Genomic DNA, 16183 nt, shown 5'->3' on the forward strand with positions numbered 1-16183 from the left:
GTTTACCGCTTCATTCCCAGCACCTAGAAACAGTGTCTGGCACCTAATTTAGAAAGCATTCAGTCCCAGTGGTCATGTATGGATGTGAGAGTTGGACTATAAAGAAAGCTGAGTGCTGAAGAATTGATGCTTTTGAACTGTGGTGTTAGAGAAGACTCTTGTAGAGTCCCTTGGACTGCAAGGAGATCCAACCAGTCCATCCTAAAGGAGATCAGTCCTGGGTGTTCACTGGAAGGACTGAAGCTGAAGCTTCAATACTTTGGCCACCTGATGCGAAGAACTGACTCCCTGGAAAAGTCCCTGATGCTGGGAAAGACTGAAGGCGGGAGGAGAAGGAACGACAGAGGGAGAGATGGTTGGATGGCATCACTCACGTGATGGACATGAGTTTGAGCAAGCTCCAGGAATTGGTAATGGACAGGAAAGCCTGTCATGCTGCAGTCCATGGGGTCACAAAGAGTCGGACACGACTGAGTGACCAAACTGAACTGACTGAAATGCTGAATGACTCATCTTAATATGCAGACACAATTACTATTTCTGTTATACAGTTGACATCACAGACTTGAGACACAGAGTATTGGCACAGCTTCATGGATACTTATCAGTGGAACCACAATAAGTATCTAGGTCTGTCAAACTCTAAATCTATGCTCTAAAGTCTGCTGCTGCTACTGCTAAGTCGCTTCAGTCGTGTCCGACTCTGTGTGACCCCATAGACGGCAGCCCACCAGGCTCCCCCGTCCCTGGGATTCTCCAGGCAAGAACACTGGAGTGGGTTGCCATTGCCTTCTCCAATGCATGAAAGTGAAAAGTGAAAGTGAAGTCGCCCAGTCGTGTCCCACTCTTAGCGACCCCGTGGGCTGCAGCCTACTAGGCTCCTCCGTCCATGGGATTTTCCAGGCAGGAGTACTGGAGTGGGGTGCCATTGCCTTCTCCGATGCTCTAAAGCCTAATACTCTGCTATTTAGGTACAAGGTATTTTATGTATTTTACACATAATTGAGTAGAAACATAGAACTATTCCCTATCTATGTGATCTCTTACACGTAAACATACACTGTATTTACCTACTTGGAGGGGGTGCCTAACCATTCATAGTACAGGGCCATAATTCACATACTTATTGACCTGATAGCAACTTACACATAGTTTGGGCAGCTACCTTTCAATCTGGAATCAATGGTTTTACGTTTTTTAGGAAATGGTCTTGGCACTGCCTTAGGCACTGATTGGGGGCTGGTGTAGGGGATGGTGGAAGAGGTGGAACCCTCAAAGCACCCCCATATTCTGTTTCCTCTATTAGAAATCTATATAAGACTTTGGTTAAAAAGAGAGGAACTTGTTAGCTTTTTTTTTTTTTAAGCTAGAAAACTAGGGCCTTAAAAATACATATAGCTTTTTTATTTTTTAAGCTGGAAAACTATTGCCTTAAAAATACATATATATATGTTGCCTCTGCTGCTGCTGCTGCTAAGTCGCTTCAGTCGTGTCCGACTCTGTGCGACCCCATAGACGGCAGCCCACCAGGCTCCCCCATCCCTGGGATTCTCCAGGCAAGAACACTGGAGTGGGTTGCCATTTCGTTCTCCAATGCATGAAAATGAAAACTGAAAGTGAAGTCGCTCGGTCATGTCCAACTCTTAGCGACCTCACGGACTGCAGCCCATCAGGCTCCTCTGTCCATGGGATTTTCCAGGCGAGAGTACTGGAGTGGGGTGCACTGCCTTCTCCGGTGTTGCCTCTAAAGAACACTATTCTAATGCAAGGAAGACAGTGTTGTCTGTGAAGCAGAGTTTATGAGGAGAGATTCCAGAAGCAGGACGATGTCTGGGTAGAGAGAAACATTCTAGACTTAGGAGACAGAAAAACAGAAAGCAGGCACTAACAGAGGACTTTTGGTTTGGGGGGCACTGCAAGTGAGTAACAGAGCTTATACACCACTGGCTTGTGGCCATCAGATGGAGGCTGCCAACTAAACTTCTCTGTGAGGTGAGGAAATACTCAATAAAGAAAATCCAAATCAATATTCAGGCTAAATAAATGGATAAATACACATTGGGGCAAGGGTCTTCTCATTCAACACTAAGTGGGAAAAGAAAATTTAGAAATAAAACTACTTATCTAATCTGTATCCTTTTCAAGCAGAGATTGAAATTGCATTAAATTAAGATTTCACCTAATTTAAAAGGAAGATTACTTTAAAAGAAGTTACTACTGGTAAAAAGTGAGGAGAAAGAAATTTAAGAAAAATATGGTTAGATTTGGGTTTCTAAAACCCTTCACTAAAACAGAAAAAACTTTCCCTAGCATTAGATAATAGGGAATGAGACAAGGAATGAGACTCGACAGCAACAAAGAGGACAGGAACCGATGACTTAAACTAAATTTTACATCTAGAATTTCTACACAAACTAAATTACAAGAGTTCACATTAACAAAACTTCCAATCAAGGAATTAATACCATAATATTTTTACTATGTTTGAAAGTCATGCAATGTTTTTGACAAGGTTTTTACTTACTAAAGATTATAAATACTTACTCTGGGCTACAGTTTAATTTCTTGAGGTCTAAATTCAAGTTGGGTACAGGAGCCCAAACAGGAGTCATGGGTAAAATATTCCTCTCCTGAGTAAGGTTGACAGGTCTCAAGCTTTCTGGCTGTGAAGAACTCTGAAGATTCAATCCTCCCAGACTGGAGGACAGCTGGTTCATACCAGGATACTGCAGAAAGGGCAATTTGAAACAACACAGAAGAACAATGTATCAAACAAGAATACAATTTATTATACTATGTGTAGGAAATTAACATACAGGAAAGCAAAAAGATAAAATTTGAATCTAGCTTTGTAAAGTAGAAAAACCTAATTGGGCAGCTCAGTTTAAAGCACTCTTTAAAAAACTCAAAGCAAAAATACTGAAAAAATTTAAACCTTATGTGAATGGTTAAACTTAACAACAATATTTCGACAATGCTTTTCAACATCAAGAATTTGGTTTCTCTGAATACCTTGCATACTGGAAAGGCAGGATAAATGCTTAAAGTTTTTCAATTTTCAGAATGTGTTGCTGCCATAGGAATGATAATGATGTTCCATGAGTTCTGCTTGCTTAGTTTTTGTTTCCTTTTATATTTTTAGTATTATTATGAAGTCATGGCTCTTATTAACTCAGTGTGACTTAATGAACTGTAGTTACTATTCCCTCTGAAGCCCACACTACCCAGTCTTCTGTCAGTGACAGCCCCTGCAGCTGATTTCAGTGTCCTTTTGATATGAACCCATTGTCTCTGTTAGTTTCCTTGTTTTCTGGCATGACATTCTGTATCACTTCTTCAGAACTGAAATTAGCCATTTATCCAACAAAGATTCCTGGTTCCTTTTAAATTGGGATGGTATCTAGAGACCATAATGTAGATAACATTGTTATTGTGTTGTTATTACTTCCAGACTTCTACAATAGAGATAGAAATCATAGAAGAAAAAAAAATAATGAGTTCACACTGACATTTCCAATTCAAATTTAGGTAATGGCATTTTAATTTTTTTGATTTTATGCCTTTATCGCTCTTCTCTTTTGCTGAAAATCTTGTATTCTAATGGTAACAGCATTATGCATATGTGCTCAGTCAAGTCCAACTCTGCACCTGCCAGGCTCCTGTCCTGGAATATTCCAGGCAAGAATACCGGAGTGAGTTGCCATTTCCTCCTCCAAGGGAGATTGCCAACCCAGGGATCGAACTCCGTCTTCTGTGTCGGCAGGTGGGTTCTTTATCACTGAGCCACCTGGGAAGCTCTGATAACAGCCTTACTTATTTGTTTTATCCTACAACATCCTAAGATAGTTCCAATACAACAACACTAATATTATTATAAGTGCAAGGTTATTTAAAGATTTCTTTGTAGTTCTTTTGTCCTTAGATTATTTTCTATTCAGAACATACAAAATACTGAGTTTTAAGATTTGTTAAAACAATACTTTTTTCTATATCAGAATGTATTCAACTTGATAAACTGGTTCACTTCTTTTTGATTTTAATTTTCAAGGATTGCTTTCTATCTTTCATTCATTTTATGCTTTTTTGAGTAAAATTTACATAGTTTTAATGTCAAAACTGTACAATAATTCAGAAATATCTTGTTTCACTCTTGGTCCCTCTCCCTAAGCTAACTATTAGCTTTTGGTCTTACCTTCCATTGTCTCTTCTTAATAATACAAGATAAACTAATATATACACTGCTCTAAATGTGACCTTTTCACCTAAAAAAAAGTGCTAGCAGTAACTCTACATCTGTATACAGAGATTCTCCACATTCTTTTGTACAGTTATCAAACACTCCATTATGTGAACATACTGAGGAATTCCAGCTAATCAGTACAGAATGATAAAGTCAGGAAAATCACTATTTTACAACCCATATGGGAATAAATGATACAGGTAATGGTCATCTGGAATCGATGACAAACAGATACCAAGAGATGAGTGAAAGCTTAATGAGGAACTTCACAATGAAAGGACAAGGCTGTCACCAAAGGAACCCACTAATCTATCTTAGCACCACTAAAGTGAGACAATCATGTATTATTATGTTGTACACAGAATCAGAATATATATTTTGGCTTACAAAATAAATAAATGAAGTAATATACTGAATTTAATCAAGCCATTGGATCTAATTTCTAGTCCACAGAAAATGAAACAGAGGAACAAGTCAAATGATACCACAAGAAGCAATTAGTCAAATTCAGAATGTGGGACAGTCTATAGATCAAGAGACTTAGTTTTTTCCAAAAGATCAAAGGCACAAAAAATAGGGGCAGAGTTGTGTGTTAGAGTTAACAAGAAAATTAAGAGACATAACGCTAATACAATTAGTGAGTCTTGATTTGAACAAACCAACTACAGAATAGCAATCTGGAAACTACCAGGCAACTCTGAAAGCTGACTCAATTTTAAACAACATTTAGAAATTATTGTTAATTTTGTTGGCTCTAATAGTGGTATTACAGTTTGCAAGAAATTATCTTTTTCATCTCCCTACTTTGCCCTGCCTAGGGTTAGCTTTAAGACCCTCTGCAAGAAAAGGGTGTGTGTGTGTGTGTGTGTGTGTGTGTGTGTGTACGTGTGCATGTGTGTGCATGTGCATGCGTGCATGTGTGCTGAGGATAGGTAAAACAAGTAGAGCAAATTGTTGATAGTAACTGAAGCTAAGCAAAAGGAAAAAAGCCCTGCATAATAAAAGGGATTCACTGAGTTTACATCAGAGCTGTAAAGGAGGGGAGAAAAATGATTATATGAATTAGTAACAGTGTATAATAGAAAACCCCAAACAGACCCAAGTTTAGGATAAGAATTTAGAATTTAAATTTAAGAATTTAGGATATAAAATAAAGGTAGAATATTTAATCAATAAGAAAGAACAGATTATTTAATATCAGTGAAATTAGAACTATTTTGGAGAGAATGAGATTTATATTTATATACCAAAATAAAACCTTAAAAGATGCAAAAGTAAAGTCACCAAAGAACTAAAAAAAAACATACAGAGGGAATTTTTCCTATCTTGATATTGAAAGACTTTTAAAGGATACAAAGGTAAAAACAAAAAAAAAATTATAATATGACTATATAAACATTTCTCTAATGTATTAAAAAAAACATTAAAATTGAAAACAAATGTCAAGCTGGGGGAAAAAATTATAATATAAATTAGACAAAAAAAGGTTAATGTACTTATTACAGACAGCTTTTACAAACCAGAAGGACCTGAACAGAATAATGGTGAAAGAATATGAACAAGGATTTCAGTAAGGAAACACAACTAATAATTATGAAAATAGTAAAACAGTTTTGCTTATAAAAAAATAATTCTTGGCATACTGAGAAGTGCAGTCATAGACACTTTTGCTAGGAATATTAATTGGTCCATTATTTCTTCATATCTGAGCACCAAAAACTACCGTCTGCTAGATATCTCCACTTGGATGTCTACTGGGCATTTTAAATTAATCTGGAAAACTTGATTCCCATTTCCAGAACTATTCCTCTGTCTTCCATCTAAATAAATACACTACCCTCTATCCAGCTGTCCTGCCAAAAACCTAAGAGTTATCCTTAATGCTTCCTTTCTCTCACCCACCACATCAGTCAAAAGACATCCCTTATCCATCCACTTTTTACTCCCTCTGCCAATACCACCTTAGAACAAAGCAGAATCATCTATTTCCGGGATAATGCAAAGCTTCCATCTGTCTCCCTGTTTCCATTTTTATATTTTCAAATACTCCCATCCCTAATCCGTTCTTCACTTAGTAGCCAAATGATTCTCTAAATACATAAACCAGATTTCATTCCATTCCATAAAATCTCCTATGTCTTTCCTCTGCACTGGTGTAAAACTCAAGTTTCTGACTATGGTCTTTCCCAAACTCTGTGATATCATTACTATTATTCTTCCCTTTGCCAGCTGAGCTAGAGCCACACTGGGACTTCAGTTCTGAAACACGTCAAAGTTGCCTCTGCCTCGCTGCTAAGTCACTTCAGTCGTGTCCGACTCTGTGCAACCCCATAGACGGGAGCCCACCAGGCTTCCCCATCCCTGGGATTCTCCAGGCCTCTGCCTTACGTTTCTGTATATATGTTTCTGCAGCCTGAAATTCTCTACCCTCATATTTATCCTTGTCTGGCTTTTCCTGTCATTCAAATATTAACTAAACTTAACTTCTACAGTGAGGGCTTTCCTGTTTATATACCCAAGCCCTGCAATTTCTTCAATTCATCTTGTTTCACAGCATTTGTAATTGTTTGAAATCAGCTTGTTAATGTATGGATTTACTTATTGTCCTATTGGTCCGGCCTTCCCACCAAGTTTCTTGAGAGAAGGAACTCGGTTTTGTTCACTTGGCTTCCTCAAGTAGCCTCAGTGCCTAGAGTAGGGCTGTCACATAGAAGAAACTCAGTTTTCACTGAATGAATAAGCAGGGAGAAATTCTAGGTATTAGCAGCTGTGATTGGCTAATCTTACCTGAAGAAATTTCATCTAAGGAAATAATGAGACAAACGCACAACGGTCTGTGCACACTTGTACACGTTGATTTTGATGCTCAGTTATGACCAATAGCAGTAGGCTGGGCGATTATAAAACATTACGCAGCTATTAGATGAAAGGTATGAAATAATGTGGACAGGTTCCCTCTCATGCTGTTCAAGGATTTTTTAAAAAAATGTAAAATGATGCTCATATTTATCAACTTGTCTGTGTAAATAAGTCATTTAGATGCCCAGCTCCTTTACTGGCTTTCTCCCGTAGATGCATATAGCAAGAAAACTGGAAGGACAAACTGCAAGTGTTACTGTTTATATCTTGATGGTGGGAATACTGGCTGGTATTTATTTTCTTCGTTTCTGTTTATCTGCATTATCCTACAACTGCTCATGCACCGCTTTTTAATTAAAAAAAAAAAAAAAAGCCATACAGTATCTGTATCTGGGTTTTTTTTAAAAATATTCACTAAAATATATATTTTTAAAGATTTAAAAAAATGTTTTGGCTGTGGTGGGTCTTTGCTGTTGCACACAGGCTTTCTCTAGTTGTGGTGAGCGGTGGCTACTCTCCAGTGGTGGTATAAGGGCTTCTCACTGCAGGGGCTTCTCCTGTTTTGGAGCACAGGCTCTCAGCACCCAGGTTCAGCAGCTGTAACATACAGGCTTAGTTGCTCCTTGGCATATGGGATATTCCTGGACAAGGGACTGAACTGGCGTCCCTTGCATTGCAAGGCAGATTCTCAACCACAGAACCACCAGGGAAGCCCTAAAATCGTTTTCTAATTTTTCTTTTACAATTAATTTATTTTTTAATTTTTAGGGGTTTTTTTTGGGCCATACCACGTGGCTTGTGGGATCTTATTTCCCCAACCAGTGACTGAACCTGAACCCAAGGCAGTGAAAGCACCAAGTCTTAAACGCTGGACTGAGGGGATTCCCTTCTTTTTAAAACATCAACTTTTTCTGTTTTTCAACTCTGAAAAACTAATTTTAAGTTTTTTTCTTCCTCAAAGGGCAACCACTGGGGTTTCCCTCTACTTAGTATAGGTCATCTCAAATAAATGAATACCAAGAAAGCCCTTAAGATTCAGGGCCCTCCCACTGGGTTGTACTAAATGCAATATTTAGAGTCATTTCAATTTTACTCGTTGTGGCTCAGCTGGTAAAGAATCTGCCTGCCATGTGGGAGACCTGGGTTCGATCCCTGGGTTTGGAAGACCCCCTTGGAGAAGGAAAAGGCTACCCACTCCAGTATTCTGGCCTGGAGAATTCCATGGAATGTATAGACCATGGGGTCGCAAAGAGTCGGACATGACTGAGTGACTTTCACTTTCACTTTTCAATTTTACTACAGAAAGCTATTTAAAGTAAAATACTCTTATTCTAAATAGGACTTGAAAAATAAATGGCTTCTTTTAAAATTACCTTGTTAATGTTAATATTAGATTAAAATCTATAATCTTTTTTTAAGTAGACAGATAAGAATTTAAATGCACATCCTTGCTATGTACTTAAATCATTATTTTCATTTATCCTGAAATGGAATTCCATTTGGACCAATACAGCCCTAAAGAAAATCTAACAAAATGGAAGGCAGGGAAACCTGAACTAACCAACCATATTTCTCCAGTGCCTTTCCCAGTTTCCTTCTTCCTTCAGTACTTTAATTCTAAAATTGAATTCCAGGAAGAAATGGTTTTTTTTTCTTCTCTAATTTTCATCAGTTCACCATAAGATGAAATCTCTGTAAAGTTAGTCTACTGAGAGCAGTTTTTTATTATAAGTAGAATGCTTTTGTCATTTAAACTGTTTCCTTATATTTTACTTTCTCTCAACAAGTATAAATGCAAAACACTTATTGTTCTTTTAATAAACTGCTATGGTACTTAAGAGGTAACTCCATGAAAGGTCAAGTCAAAAATAATGAACAAATGTATTAATGAGCATTTGTTGAAGCTTTTACCAATTTTAGTTATATGTCACAGAGACTTCAAGTTAAGTGCTGAAACCAAAATCCCAAACTACATTTATATCATGTCAGTTTTTGAGAAAGCCAGCTTAGTAATACAAAATTTAAAATAAGATTTAATTTCCTGATCATAGAATGAATATCTGCATATTACAGAGGCTCTGAAAAATAAAAGTACAAGGCAAAAAAGAAAAATCAGTTTTATCTTCTTCTCTGTATACATACACACATAAACACGCACATACAAACTGGAATCAAAGTCTGTGCATGTTTAATCTAGGCTTATCTATATTAGCACTTATGATCCATTTGAATCACCAGGGACTTGTCAGAATTGCTACATTCCACAATTTTTATATAACTTTATATGACTAAATACATACTTGAGCATACTGCTGGAATCCAGAATACACTGGGCTACTGGGTGGTCCTCCAGAATTAAGTGGTGCTGTGGCATTCTGATACCCAGGCTGAAGAGTCGGATAACCATACCCAAATGGCTTAGGCATTTTTGAAGGCTGAGGAGCAGCTGGAGCTGGCGCTGGAGCAGGGTCAGGAGCGGGGTCAGGAGCAGGACTACTTGCTGATGAGGAAAGCACATCTAACAAAGGAAAAAGCATGGTGTTCACTGAAAAGCAGCACTCCACAAAGACGCCTGGGTGAGCCACTACTTTGACACTTTCTTTTATTAAAACTTTTTATTATGAGAAATTGTGACTGTATACAAGAATGGAACAAAATAATAAACCCATATATCCATTACTTAGCTTTAAATATTTTGCTAATCTTGTTTCACATGTTCCTACTCCATCTTTATTTTTTTTAACAAATATATTACAGGGAAACTCCATCTTGTATCATTTCACTGACACATACTGCAGTTGATATTCCTAACAGATAACATATTAAATGTATATAATAAACACAATATAGAATATGTTATAATATAAATATATATTTATATATACGAAAAGTTATTTTTTTCCCTTTATTCTCTCAGCAGAAATGGGGCTAAGAAGCAGAAAACAAAGCAAAGCAATAAAAAGAGTGTCAATTACTCTCTTCTCCAACTTGCTTTTTTATCTGACCTTGACATTTATTTAAAAAAAAAAAAAAAAAGACCCATGGAAGAAGTGGCCTATCTCCACAGTCCCCCGGAAGTCTGCTTTATTTTCAGAGGTGAAACTGTGAAACTATGAAAGACAGTGTCTAGAATAGTGTGTGGCTCCTAAAACAATGTCTGGTATATAACAGAGGCCAAATGAGATTTAATGAATGAATGCTTTTCCTTCATTTAAATTTAAAACAGAAACTAAAACTTGATGAAAACTGTAGGGGAAAAATAACTGTAGAAAATTTAATTATCATATATAAGAGTAACATCAATTGCACAAAACCATTATTAACATTTTGTTATACTATTAGTCTTATTTTTAAAGTTAAATCTAAAATATATGTGTATTTTACACTGCTATATTTAAAAGGACCTACTGAACAGCACATGGAACTCTGTTTAATGTTATGTGACAGCCTGGACAAGAGGGGAGTTAGGGGGAGAATGGGTACCTGTATATATATGGCTGAGTCCCTTCCCTGTCCGCCTGAAACTATCACAACATTGTTAATCAGCTATACTCCAAAACTAAATGAAAAGTTTTATTAAAAAATAAAATATATGTATTTTAATCTATTTTTCATATAAAAATTATATTCTTCACTAGCAATCAGATTCTGCAAAAAAATTCTTAAAAGCATCTGACTTTAATAAATTTATTTTTTCAAAGTTTACTGAGGAATCCCATCCTTCTACTGACTCTATTAGCTCTCATTTTTGAAGAGACCTTCCTGGACATTCTTAAAAGGACAAAAGCATCAACGTCATGTCATTTCCTTAGATTTCCTGCTTGTCTCTCCTGACGGTGATAGGAACAGAAGTATTAATAGAAGGATCTCTTAACATAGCAAGAGTCATCAGCTTAAGAAATGAAGAACTGGAGTCCTAAATATGAGAGTCCAATGCTTTTCACCTTATTTAGGAAAGGGACAATGTTTCATACATCTCTACAGTCCCTAAGACCTATCTAGTACCTGACATACAGACTTATTTCACTTAATCTTACTCTGACAGATTCTTTCCTTAATTTTGGTGTAGTACAAATAGCTAGGAAACTTGCCCAGGGTCATTCACTTACTGCCAAGGCACAGTCCATAAAAAGATTAAGATGTGCTGATTACATGAATACAGACAAACACAGCAAGGTCTAACTCTAAGGCCACCATCTTTTAACTCCACTACATTGGATGTTTTACTTCGGGTTAACCTGATGCTCATGAAATACTATAGTTATAGTTTTCATCTTTTAGTGAATGAAGTGACTCTTCTAGAATATTCTGATAATGGGGATTGCTTCTGGAATGGTCCACAACTTCTCACCCATACACATACACACAGATCCACAGATTCCCAGGAGAAAAAGCCCTTAACCACAAAGACTGAGTGGCTCATTTAAGTATTCTTGAAATATTAAAAGGGAACTCTATATTAAGCTGAGAAAATTGAAGTTTTCTACTGATTCATACGACAGTGATAGCAAGACAGTGTGTGAAGTCCAGCACATTCCAATTTCAATTAAGCTTCATCCTGGATAATTACCAATGTGCTAAGAAAGAGAAGAGCACAAAAAGTTGTTTTGTTAGTCCTAAATTTGGAATCATTAAAAAGATAAGGCAGACGGTCAGGTGTGGTTGTCAGGAGACAGGCACATTAGGAAAATAACAGTACAAGACGCTAGAATGAAAGAACTATCCATTATAGAAGTCAAATTTTAGATTTTTTAACACTATCCACCACTCCTGCTCCTACATGATGACCTACATTATTTCCTACATTATCTCCTACATTATTTCCAGACATGGTTAAAAGTAATGCCTCCAAAACCTACCCTCAAATTGGTTAATCTATTTACTGGTGGAGGCAGGCAGGAGCCATAGCGGGAGGAAAGAGTCAAAGACTTTATACTCAGAGGCTAGTTGGAAGAAATTCAAGGACCTAGGCATGAGAACAGAAATATAAATTTAAAGGCGTTACTAGCATAAAAAAGAAGGGAAAGAAGAGAAAAATTATTCAGTATTAAGTCTTCTAGGAAGAGGAAAAAGATAAAGAGCATGGTAACAAAAATCAAATACTAAATTTCCTTAGGCCTCCCAGAGACAGCATCCATAGTTGTTACATGACAATTACACCATGAAATTAAGGCTGAAAATAACAGGAAAATGTTTCCTTTCTCTGTTAAAAATATAGCCTGCTAATTATGTACAGTAAGTGTTCATGTTTGAAAGTAATTGATGGTCAGTAACTTTTCAAATAAACTTCAACTACGCACAAAACAACTTACCTGGATAGCTGCCTCCTTCTAGGGCATCGTAACTGTTGGGCATTGGAGAAGCACTGCTTGTCGTAGAAGAGCTGTCAACACCTGAAAGGAGAAGCAAAATATCTGCTAAGTTTAAAATGACCATGTATCTCAAAGCTTTGGCAATTTTGAAAAAAGATGTTTTGCTGATATAGGAAAATTCCTGATCCAAACAACATGAGATGACTGATGTTTAATGACATTTAAAAAACCATATATAAATTTCTGATAAGAACAGAGGATCAAAGTAGGAAGAATACGGAGCTCATGAGTAGAATAAAATTTAATCAGACACACATGAAGGCATCTTAACAATATATAACTTTAGAAGTAGTAAAACACAAATATCAATTTAGAATGATAGAAATGTTAATATAATCACACCTCAAAGATAGGCTCTACCAAATCGCAAGCTATTAAATACATCTTATCAATATCAGGTTATTTTAAGATAATTAAATTTTAATGACTTTTATAACTCAGTACAGCTGTATGAAACCCACATAAGAGGAATCTCTGGCTTGGGTTGCCACCTAGCATGTTACTAAGCTTTTCTATGTCTTGGCTTATTCATCTGCTCAATAAAGATTAAATATCTGTGATTTTAATAAGATAACAAAAATAAGTGGTACTCTATTAAATATGTGTTAGACTATGAAAACTTTTATTACTGTGTTCATTCAAAACTTGTAAGATTAATTGGAATGTTCAGTGGCAATTTATGATAATATTTAGTAATGTCACACAGATAGTAGAATACAATATAAATCCTCTGAGTTATTCACTCAACAAATACTTTATTGAAAGCCTATAGTTAACATAGATACACTAAAGTATATACTACTGAATAAAACTGAAAATGCATATGGCCCCTCTCGTGTTGGCTTTTTTTCACCAGAAAACAAAATCCTGAGTTACAGAGATGATCCCTAGCTCTTAATACCAATATTATAACTGGGGTTAAAACTATATTTTAGGTTAATTTTCAATTGTGATATAAAAAGAATAAGTATGCACAATATCTTTCATTGAATAATTTAGGTTAACGGCAAGAATTCAGTGTACTGACTCAGAGCATAATAGCTAAAATTCTTTGTGTAGGAACATTTTGTTATTAGTAAATAACATGATTTAGAGGCAAAAGATTATAGTTACATTAGACTTTGCCACTTAAGTGCTACACAACTTTGGATAAGTGACAACCATCAGTAATACTCTCTCCTGAAAAACAAGAACAATTTTTTAAATGCCCTATGTGTGCTTGTTAATATTCTTGTGATGCTTAAATGAGGCAGTGGATATTAAGCAACTTACAAAACATGAAGCCTATAAAATAAATAACAGGCAAAAGACACTAATACAAAGTGCTTTCTTGTGGTAATTAGAAAATTGTTGCATATTTTTGTCATTACTCTTAATTAAGAGTGGGAAGTATAGGCTCTTCCTTTTGGTTCCTTGTATTTGTGAATTTATATCTAAAGCAGCATGCTGATATGTAAGGTCAAAAGTCTTGAAGTAATAGGATTAAAAAACAATAAACCAAAACCCAAATATTCACCAAGAGATGAATGGATAAACAAAATGGACTATATGCAGTGTATCTATACAATGGGATATTCAGCAATAGAAAGGAATTAAGTACAGATACAGGCCACAATATGAATGACCCTTGAAAACATGTTAAATGAAAGAAGCCAGACACAAAAGGTCACGTGTATGATTTATATGAAATACCCAGAAGAGTAAATCCACAGAGATAGAAAGTAGATTGGTGGTTGCCAAGGGCTGAGAGGAGGAGGAGATGAAGAAATGAAGACAGAGTTTAGATCCCTTTCTTACACCTTACATTAAAATTAACTATCACAGACCTAACTGCTAAAACTCTTAAAATATGGGAGTAAATCTTCACGACCTTGGATTAAGCAATAGATTTTTAGATATGACATCAAAGGCACAAGCAACAGAAGAAAGAAAATAGATATAATGGACTTCATCAAGTTAAAAACTTGTGTTCCAATGATATTATCAAGCAAGTTAAGAGATAACCCCAGAATGAGAGAATATCAAATCATGTATCTGATTAATAAAGATCTAATATCCAAACTTGGGCTTCCCTGGTAGCTCAGCTGGTAAAGAATCCTCCTGCAATGCAGGAGACCCCAGTTCAATTCCTGGGTCAGGAAGATCCCCTAGAAAAGGGATAGGCTACCCATTCCAGTATTCTTGGGCTTCCCTGGTGGCTCAGATGGTAAAGAATACACCATGCAATGCGGGAGACCTGGGTTTGATCCCTGGGTTGGGAAGATCCCCTGGAGAAGGAAACTGCTACCCACTCCAGTATGCTGGCCTGGAGAGTTCCATGGACAGAGGAACAAAGCAGGCTACAGTCCATGGGGTCACAGACTCAGACACAACTGAGTGACTCACTAATATCCAAAATATTTACAGAACTCTTACATAAAGTTCTGTAAATAAAATATTTACAGAACTGTTAAATAAGCTCTTAAATAAAAAAACTCAACAATAAAAAGACAATCAAATTAAAATGAGCAAAGGATCTAAACAGACATTTATTACAAAAAAAAATAAACAAATGGCCAATAAGCACATGAAAAGATGCTCAACATTACTAATTAGAAAAATGCCAATCAAAACTACGAGGTATCACCACACACTGATCAGACTGGCCATCATCAGAAACTCTACCAATAAGAAATGCTATGGAGGGTGTGGAGAGAGAACCTTCATTCACTGTAGATGGGAATGTAAACTGGTACAACCACTATGGACACCAGTATGGGGGTTCCTTAAAAAAGTACTAACAAAGCTATCACATGATCCAGCAATCCTACTGCTGGGGGTATACACCCAGAGAAAAACAAAAACTCTAATTAGAAAAGATACGTGCACCCCAATGTTCATAGCAGTACTATTTACAACAGCCAAGACATGAAGACAACCCAAGTGCCCATCAACAGACAACTGGCTTAAGGAGGTGTGATATATAAATATATGTAAGAGTACTAAGCAGCCATTAAAAACAGAATGAAATATCACCATTTGCAACAACATGGATGGACCTAGGGAAAATTGTAGTTAGTGAAGTCAGACAAACACTGTATGGTATCACTTATGCAGAGAATCTAAAACATAATACAAATGAATTTACATACAAAATACAGACTCACAGCCATAGAAAGCGAACTTACGGCTGCTAAAGGAAAAGGGGCTGGGACAAATTCCTGCACTTTCCAAGCTGTACTGTAAGCATACACTGTACTGCAGAGTAATCACAGTATGCTGCCCTATCATACTGCGAGTACACAGAGGCAGACACGCTACTATATTGATATTTGGAACCATGATACCAAGTAAAATACTGCTTTCTGCATCCAAACTAGTTTTAGCTGAATGAGAAGTTCTGGCACTTGTAGCCACTCTTAAATGTTACATCAAGTCTGCCTCAGTGACTTCACAGTACAGCTACTGATAATAAATATTCTGAGATCAAATGGATGTAACACTCAGGGAACATTTTTCCTCATTCTTTTACTGGCTCTATGTCACGGGTTGAGAGAAGACAAGAAGCTGAAAAAGAGCAGGAGCTGAATCAGAAGTAAGGTCAAGTAAATAGCTCAGAATCTGTGAAGTTGGGGGAAAACAAACCACGGTACACTAAAGCCTTCTAAAAAAGACTTAAGCCACTCTCTCTGCTTGGGTCAACAAAGTCAAATGCACTTATTAATATTTTTCA

General features: G+C 36.5%; 1 protein-coding gene across 2 annotated transcripts in view; it reads right to left on the reverse strand.

The window, feature by feature from the left end:
• Nucleotides 1-16183, reverse strand: part of SEC24B (SEC24 homolog B, COPII coat complex component) — an 81079-nt gene that overhangs the window by 20604 nt on the left and 44292 nt on the right. For both annotated transcript variants that reach the window (XM_003586179.6, XM_002688081.7), the window contains 3 exons: nt 12412-12492; nt 9400-9617; nt 2545-2726 (listed from right to left, as the gene is read on the reverse strand). In XM_003586179.6, coding sequence (XP_003586227.4) covers nt 2545-2726; nt 9400-9617; nt 12412-12492 — 481 coding nt within the window. The remainder of the gene's footprint in view (nt 1-2544; nt 2727-9399; nt 9618-12411; nt 12493-16183) is intronic.

This window comes from Bos taurus, chromosome 6, assembly GCF_002263795.3.
Source record: "Bos taurus isolate L1 Dominette 01449 registration number 42190680 breed Hereford chromosome 6, ARS-UCD2.0, whole genome shotgun sequence".
Classification (NCBI taxonomy): Eukaryota; Metazoa; Chordata; class Mammalia; order Artiodactyla; family Bovidae; genus Bos; species Bos taurus.